Consider the following 8864-nt stretch of genomic DNA (forward strand, 5'->3'; position numbering starts at 1 on the left):
ATGCACCAGAAATGTAGTGATCAGAGGACATAGAATCACAGAATCATTGAGGTTGGAAAAAACCTCCCCTCCAAGATAGTCCAACCTTTGAGAGATCACCACCTTGTCAACTAAACCATAGCACTAAGTGCAGTGTCCAGTCATTTCTTGAACCCCTCCAGGGATGGCGACTCCACCACCTCCCTGGGCAGCCCATTCCAATGCTTTACAACCCTGTCAGTGAAAAAACTCTTCCTGATATCCAACCTGAACCAACCCTGGCATAGATAGAGGCTATGTCCTCTTGCCTTAGAGATCACCACCTTGTCAACTAAACCATAGCACTAAGTGCAGTGTCCAGTCATTTCTTGAACCCCTCCAGGGATGGCGACTCCACCACCTCCCTGGGCAGCCCATTCCAATGCTTTACAACCCTGTCAGTGAAAAAACTCTTCCTGATATCCAACCTGAACCAACCCTGGCATAGATAGAGGCTATGTCCTCTTGCCTTACTTTCTCCTTCCATTTCTGACACTGATTTCTGTACACAAGAAATTTAGGCCCAATGTTCGAGTACTTTCTTGTCATCTGCATGTAGAGGGACATTTCAATGTCGATGCCCCTATTGCACTGGTGAATTCCTAAAAGATGTAGGTACTGACCCTACAAACCTGTAGCTGACTCAGTGGCCTTTCATTCTCTGCTCCATTAAATTAGTGGAGTCCAGGATATGATTTACCTCATCTTAGAGCTGTGAGGTGAATCACACATGTAATTGTCTGCTCCTTTCTGACTGATTACAGAGGAAGATGAAAGTGATGAGCTCAGCTATAGAAATTATTGCAGATATCTCTGATGCAATGAGTAAAATCTGCACAAGGTTTTACTAAGCTTTGATTTACCAAGGCAATTAGGAGTTTATCTTCCCATGGAGGAGTTTTTCCACAAATCTAGTGGGAGAGAGGAATGTGGTCGAGACAAAAATTTACACCCTGACTTCTGTGTGGAAAAAAAAAAAGAAATTACAAAATTTCAGAAAGAATTCAAGAGGGTAGGTTCCACTCAAATTCTCTTTTGGTAGAGAACAATGTTGCAAATATCCTGTATCCTAAAGGATCAAAAGGAAAAGCTGCTCCCAGAGATTGTCCTGCATATCTTGGTAGATTGGTCTGATGGAGCAGCAGAAATGGCAGGTAGGAGTGGACATGTATGTACACCCTGAAAATACAAACTTTGCAAGGTTTTTTTGTGACACCTATGTTTGGACTTGGTGAATTGTTAGAAAAATGAGGGAGTCTGTGTAAAATTTCAAAAATCAATCAGTAGCTCTTTGAAAACACAGAACTGAGTGAAAGGCATTCTGTAGCCAGATCCCATTTTCAAGAGATTTAGGCTTATGATTTAATTTTGCCTTATGCTGGAGATATCTGGATCCAAAATATATACAAGACTCACTTTTTTGTCAGATTGTCTTAATCCTTGTTCTTCCAGACTACCTTTGGAAAGCACATAAAGCCCTTCCTCCCCTGGGGATGCCAGTGCTTTGACCCAATGTTCTACTTTGACATTAAGACAAATTAAATCATTTATTTCCATGCAAAACAAGCCAGAAACCCCTGTTGGGTCATTATTATGATTACAACAATGGTCTTAAATGCATTAATTTCTCTTAGAAGTCCAAACTGCCTTTGCATTTTGTGGGTAGGGAGAATGTCTCGCAGAAGCAAAAAAAAAAAAAAAAAAGAAGAGAAAAAAGCTAAACCCTTTCTTGTTTTTTATTTAGAGAAGCTATTTAGCATGCAACACATTTAGACAGATTCTAGCTGAGAGTCTCAGTGGTTACTTTTTAAAAATCAGCAAGCATTGTTCTGGGGGTGGGGGAGAAACCAGCATGAGCCTGAAAACATCGTGGAAATTACTGAACTGGAAAACCACAGTCACAAAGGCATGGACTGAAATACAGACTCAGAGTCTGATTCCCCTCCTGCTTGCTCCTTATAGAACTGGCAGAACTCCCTTAACTTCAGCTCCTGACTTCCATCACTGTCAGTGACAGGTTTGTGGAGATAAATGTGACTGTCTTTTTATCCAGAGCTCTGCTACTGAATTAAATGGAATTATGCCACATGTACACCAGAGATGTAGCAGAGATCAGCCTCTGGCCTTTTCAAATGGAGATCACATCCCTTCCCCAGCCCACTGGCTCCCTTCCCTTCATCCATTCTGGAAACAAGTCCTGCCTGCTTGCTGTCCACTGTAGTGATGCATTTGAAAGAAATTAGGGAGCCTGTTTGCACAGTCCAGCTCATGGGTGATAATGCAGAGACTGTTCTGTTGTGCACTGCTTGTTTTTCCTTCTGGCCATGTTTATCTGAGGAGAAGATGGTGTTTCTTCTACTACATCCATCCTATAGATGTCACAGGGACTGGACCAAAATAGTCTTTGAAAAAACCTTTGTGTGAGCTTGATCTGATTCATTGGTGACATCTACAAGGCAGAGGTTGGAAATTGAGCTCCTGGGGACACATCCTATAAAAGCAGAGAAATAGGTCTAAGAGGAACAAACATTTGTAAAGGATGATATATCACCCCAGAGTACACATTTAAAACACCTCAGTGTGAAAAGAAAAACCAACAAAATAACCTCAAGTGACTCTTTGACCCAACCACATTCTGGGATAATTAGCTGAGCTATTGATGTCTTCAGTACAGATGGCAGGAACTAGAGGAGGTAAATTCCTTCCACTGTAATTTCTCATTTCTACATAGACAAATTGTCATTCATCAATATCTATTTGTACAACTAAATGAATATTAGAATTTGCCCAGATTCCTCCAGCATTGGTCAACTCTCTGTAGACTCTCAGGTTAGATTTATTGTCCAGCATAAGGAGGTTCAGCTCTGCAAATAAAGAGGAATTTTCACAACGCAGAACCTAATTTATAAATGTATTAAAAGAATTTAAAAGATAGTTGGTGATTTGGTGTGCTTTTTTTGGGAGGTATACAGTTGTTAATCACTGAAGAGAGCCTGATTTCCAGACTGTGTGTGAAGAGTTCCCTCTGGACCTTTATCCCTTTACAAGTATTTAAAATGGGCACCCAAAATGAGGTAACTGAGAAATGGAACTTTGCATTTGAAAATCTCAGCCACCAATCTCATAGATTTTGGAGGATTTGGGGTTTCTAGGCTTAGCAAACAGAAGCAAAAATGTCTTTTTCTTTTTTCAAATTTCATTTCCCACCTTTAGTGTTTTTCACTTCTCACCAGCTGTACCACACACAGCCTTATTGTTGGGTTATGAAAATCCAGTAAAATACTGTTCAACTGAAATACAGGAAGAATTGTTCAACTGAAAATGTAAGTTCCACTGGAATTTCTGAACCAGGCATCACTCAGCACTCACATGCACTCACTCTCTCACATGTACTTTGCTGATGGGATTTTAGTTCTGCCTCCTCAGTTTTACACATATATATAGTTTTGTTTCAAGTAAAGACTTTCACTTTCCCCCTAGATGCTACCAGACAACCATTTAAGTGACACAGAAGTTACATTAAGCTCTCATAAGATCAGCAATTTTATTCCTGTATGCTCTTTCCAATTGTTTCTTGGCATCTGACAAATGCACCATGACAACCACTGCTGAGACTTTTGGCTTTGTCCCAGTGGGAGGCAAAACCTCCTTCTCAGAACTGCAGGTACAAAGTAGTTCTTTTTCTGTGATTTTATGTTTTCAGAGGGAAATAACAGAGAAAGAAAGTTGAGAAAAATGAAAGAAAAATTTTAACTGACAATCAAATTCTTAATGATCAAAATCATTAAGACACGTCTCAATGACATACAATAGTCATTATAATAGTATAGTAGGGTTGGGAAAATGAGATTTTTTTTCATTATTATTGTTTTTCTAGTTTTAAAAACATATGTTAACATTTAAAACCTATATGAATATGGGTCCTATAAACAGCTTTCTCTGCAAATGGATGTCCAAATGGACCTACGTGGAATAAACTTCTGCAGAATCTTTTCATGAAGGAAGATTTTAAATGCTGAAGTAGAAATGTTGTTTTATTTATGGTCCCTCACTCCAAACAGCATGAAAAATAAGCTGACCCCAAGTGTTTTCCAGCACTTGAACCTTCTCAGATGAATCCTTGCTCCTTGGTAGGACGTGCAGCCCAATGACTTGAAAATCATTCCTATATGTGAGTACAACCAGGCTCTGGTACATCCTGGTGTACTGGGTATGTGTAAGAATCCTTATGTCAGGGTCAGAAATCTACATTCATACCTGTTAACCCTGAAAAAGTAACTGAGACATCAAACTTTGGAATAACCATCTCTTACCCTTCGAGGCATCCCTGTCATTTTATAAAAAGGGACAAGTTTACAGTTGTACTGTAGACAGAAACACATATAAAGGCCTTTTCCAAAATACCTAAGCTTTTTAATGAGAAGCACCATTGAAACTACTTATTTTACTTTCAGATAAGTTCAGGAAAGGCTGTTAAATAAAGCTACAACAGGGGCAAACTAAAGAGAACTGAAAATAATTTAGCTACCAGCCCAATCTCCCACTCTCTGCCCCCTTAAAATCGTTGTAAATGTATTAACTTCTTTGTTATATCTTTCTGTTTCTCTTTCTTTCTTTTCTTGCCATCCCATTCTTTCCTTAACAACTGCAGCTGCTGGGACATGAATGACAACACTGCCTTGTGGTGGGTGATCAAGGGTCCTGTGGTTGGATCGATCATGGTAAGTAGCACTTGGAGTAACCACATCCTCAAGGCTTCTGAGGGCAAATAACCAATGTAGATAGCTTCAAATACCTTTACAAACAATGCTGCACCCTCTGTGCTGGACTAGTGGACAACTTCTCTGAATGTCCACCATTTGTCACCCACAATGCTTTGTAACTCCATTGTTAAACTGAAGGTTTAGACAAGTTAAATGATGATGCACAGTCTGCAAGCAAAGACTGTGGGTAGGGACTTACTTAGTTCCTTAAATACAGATACAAAATGTTGTAAGTAAGATCTCAAAGCATGTGGAACATTTGTCTGGGGCTGGCAGACATGTCATAGGGTGTATGGGAATCCTGTGCCATTTGGGGTGGCAGTCTAAGGCCAAGTGGGACAACCCAGGGCATCTAAAACAATGTTACATGTCAGTGACTAGAAAAAATGGACTGTGTTGAATGGAATTAATTTCATAGATTCATTTATCCAATATTAGCTTTATAACAGGATTGTGGTCTTAGTGCAAGATACTAAATTGTCAACAAAGTATCTAAGCTATCTTTAGTTAATGGAGGTCTTGATTTGACTCAAATGACATTAGATACCTACATATGGATGACCAAGAGGTTCTAAATTACCCTGTTCAGACTTCACAGAATCACAGAATGGAAGGGACCACTGGAAGTAATCTAGTCCCCCTCCCTGTTCAAGCAGGATCCATAAGAACATGTTACTGTGTCCAGATGGCTTTTGAATGTCTCCAGAGAAGGAGATATTCTGGTACCACAAAAGAATATGGGAATTTTTAAAAATGACATTGGGCTCCTTCAGTTAGGAAATGAAATAGAGACCTCAGACAACAGAGTTAATAGCACCTGTAAATCTGTTTGGCTTGCCATGTGTGGGTGTCTAATACTGGGCATGCTAAGTTGCTCTCCACACTCCAGGGACAGCATTGGCCAGGTCTTCATTGACTGCTGTGGGAATTCAGACATCCAATTCCCAGGTAGCTTTCTGCATGTAGGAGTTTTTATCAGGTTTGGTGCCTTGAAGCATTTGGACAGCTCTCTAAAGTACAGCAATCTTCAGATAAATTAAAGGTATTTCAGCTAATAACACTGAAAGGTATCAAGATGGAGAGGGTCAAATGGCCCAAGGGTTTTGTGCTATCCATGTATGTGAATTTCCATGCTTTCCAGGCATATTCTATGAAGAACCACATTCTGGCTTGGGGAATTAGTTATAACTGGTTTCTATTGAAGGCATTAAAGAACCAAACATCTAGCAAGGGATAATTGGGCTTCTCCAGCCATTTGTAGTCCTTAGCTGTGATAGAAAATTCTTCTGCTCACATCTAGTTCAAGTTCTTGGCCTTTCTGCAGGGGTAAAAGATTGTATAAAGGACCAACTTAAATTTCCACTGTTTTCTTCTGGTGCTAAGAAGCTATGGTGTTGGTGACAGCTAAATCTCAAGCCAGAGAATTGAAATAAACTGATTTTATTCTCCAAATTTTTAAAACTAATAGATACTGAGAAGACCCTTAGGTCAGAGAATGAGAGTTAAAGATGCTTTTACTGTTGAGGTCTTTGCTGCATGGTTTTGATGTGAAGGGATCTTTCTTTTTCCTCTCTGCACTGGTTGAACATGAATAAACCTTTCCACTTATGTTTCTCTCCTCTTGTGCTTGGTACAGCAGAAATTCTGGCTCGCTTTAACTGCAGCAAGAGGCTTTTTGTGCCTGGAAAAGGGGTGATAAGACCCTTGTAAACTTACCCCGTTATTCCTAATGCAATAAAACTTCTATGCTGCAGTTTGGAGAAGTATTAAGGATTGCAGCCAGCAAGTCACTGGGAATGTCTCATTCTCATACTTGAAAAAAATAAGTTATAGTAATAAATTTTTTCCTTTTTTCCCCCCCAGGTAAACTTTGTGCTTTTTATTGGCATAATTGTGATCCTTGTCCAAAAACTCCAGTCACCTGATATCGGGGGCAATGAATCCAGCATTTATTTGTAAGTACAAATAAAGCAGTAATCAAATTATATTCCTAATATACACATAGGAAAAAAAAAAAAGACAACGTAAAAAAAAGACACCTCAGCTGAATTAAGTTGATTTTCAAAAAGAGTCACAGGGACTGTTAAATTGCTTTTGTTGATTTTTACTTTTATTTTTTTCAATCCATCAGCTGCAAAAGTACATTTTTATGCCAGCTTTCACCTTTCTTTAAAAAGGCCTAGAAACTAAGCATAAATACAAGATTAAAAAAAAAAATCAAACCAAAACTAACTTTTTTTACAGGTCAGTTATCTGGAAATTAACAGACTGACCACCTATAAATATTACTGTTACAGTCATGGGGCAGTCTGCTGTGCTTCATATATTCCTGGGATTTGGTCCAAAGTTCACTGAAATCATTGAGATTTGATGCAAAGATTTCATTAACTTTGGACTGAATTCTAATTTAGGAAGATCTCCTAAAGTTGCTTATGTTCATGTTTCTTGTAACCTTAAAAGCATTCCACTTAAGCCAAACAATTCCCCTACACCCCTAAAATTGTTTTCCAATGCACACAAATCCTAAAATTTTCCTTTAGAAGTTTATGGCTTTGGAATTTACATTCTTTTAAGCTGACATCCTTTTTGCTAACTTCCACATCTTTAGAGGACAGAGGTTGGCCATTAGAGATGGTCATCATTCTCATTTTGAGTGCCTGTAGTCATTTGCCATATGAAGATAATCATTTGGAATACCTAGGATATGTGGCAGCACATTTGGTGTTGGCTTCTCAGCCCAAACACCATACATATTTGATTTTGCAATTTTTTTGTGTGAGCTTTAGTGATTTCTAGCACTCATAAGCATAGGGAAGAGTAGTTGAGTTAGTAGTAAATTCCTGATGAAAATGGGCAAATCATGAAAATCTTAAATAGAGCTAAAAGTTGTTAAGGTAAAGTAGGGGATCCTTATATTTTTTTTAGAAAATAAAATTATCCAGCAATTAGTTTCAACTACAGGCTTAGTGTAGTGATGTCATCCACCAAAATGACAATTTTCAGGGAAAAATACATTATCCAGCTGCCTATTTTTCTTTCCCCCACCATTGTCTAGTTTACATTTCCATGAAGTGATAATATTTTCTGCACCACTTTTTCATGTCTGTAGTCAGACATCCATTTACTGAAAGTACTGCCCTTGAAGCTTGCCCTAAATTATGTTTCTACAGCCAAAAAATGATTCTTTAAATTCATTCTGCAGGTGGATATATCTGAGAAAGAAAACTCAGGAGAGAGTTTAGTGACTAGGTTAACTGGATGCATGATTTGCCTAGGGCTTGCATGAAGACTTCCCATGGATGTGCTGCTGGGAAGTCATCCACTGAGTCTTAGATTGCAATTAGCAGCCAAGATGTGCAGAGCTCGTTCTGATTCTGACCTGTTAAGTGCATGTTTGATGTCTGCTGCACATCTCTCACCTATGAAGCAAAGCATGCCATGGACTCCAGTGATTTAACTAGATTACCAAACATCCTTGTCATCTTGGATCAATATGGTGACTGGGTTTTACTGATGTTTTTCCTATGTGTATAGTTAGCCACCAAAACCAAGAGAAAACATCATATTTTCTGTTTCATTCGCTGCCATTATTTTTCATATTTTTTTGCAACTTTCTAACTGGGTGTGTAAAAATTGATCTTGCATTGATGTATGTGGTATGGAGTGGAGTGTTGTTTATCCAAACAGACTGACAACAGAAAAGTCACACAGGAATGATAAAAAGGAATGAAATTAATAATTCTGTGCAGATATACACCAGACAGAGTCAATATTTGTGCACACATACCCTGTAAAAAGACAGTTTTAAGGAAGAAAATAGATAGCTCACAGTCTGCTTCTGTCACCATATTGAAATCTCTGTGGCATTTAGATTGTAGCCCATATTAAGCATTTTCCATGCCCTTTTTTTGCTGTTTCAAACTATTAAATGTCATTCCATCAGGCCATATTCTCCATCCAGATCTTTATTCCACAGCATATATAAGTGCTTTCCCTTCAGTACATGAGACAGGTGAGTTGTGATTTAGGAAAGATATTTAGCTTATTCCTGAAGGTAATATCACGTGGTATGTACAGCAGGAA

General features: G+C 38.6%; 1 protein-coding gene across 1 annotated transcript in view; it reads left to right on the plus strand.

Annotated features, from left to right (window-relative positions):
- ADCYAP1R1 (adenylate cyclase activating polypeptide 1 (pituitary) receptor type I) overlaps nt 1-8864 on the plus strand; it is a gene marked incomplete at its 5' end in the record, with an annotated part of 81468 nt that overhangs the window by 51531 nt on the left and 21073 nt on the right. The window contains 2 exons of the mRNA XM_009082869.1: nt 4670-4739; nt 6645-6736. Of these exons, the coding sequence (XP_009081117.1) occupies nt 4670-4739; nt 6645-6736 (162 nt within the window). The remainder of the gene's footprint in view (nt 1-4669; nt 4740-6644; nt 6737-8864) is intronic.

This window comes from Acanthisitta chloris, unplaced genomic scaffold, assembly GCF_000695815.1.
Source record: "Acanthisitta chloris isolate BGI_N310 unplaced genomic scaffold, ASM69581v1 scaffold1399, whole genome shotgun sequence".
NCBI lineage: Eukaryota > Metazoa > Chordata > Aves > Passeriformes > Acanthisittidae > Acanthisitta > Acanthisitta chloris.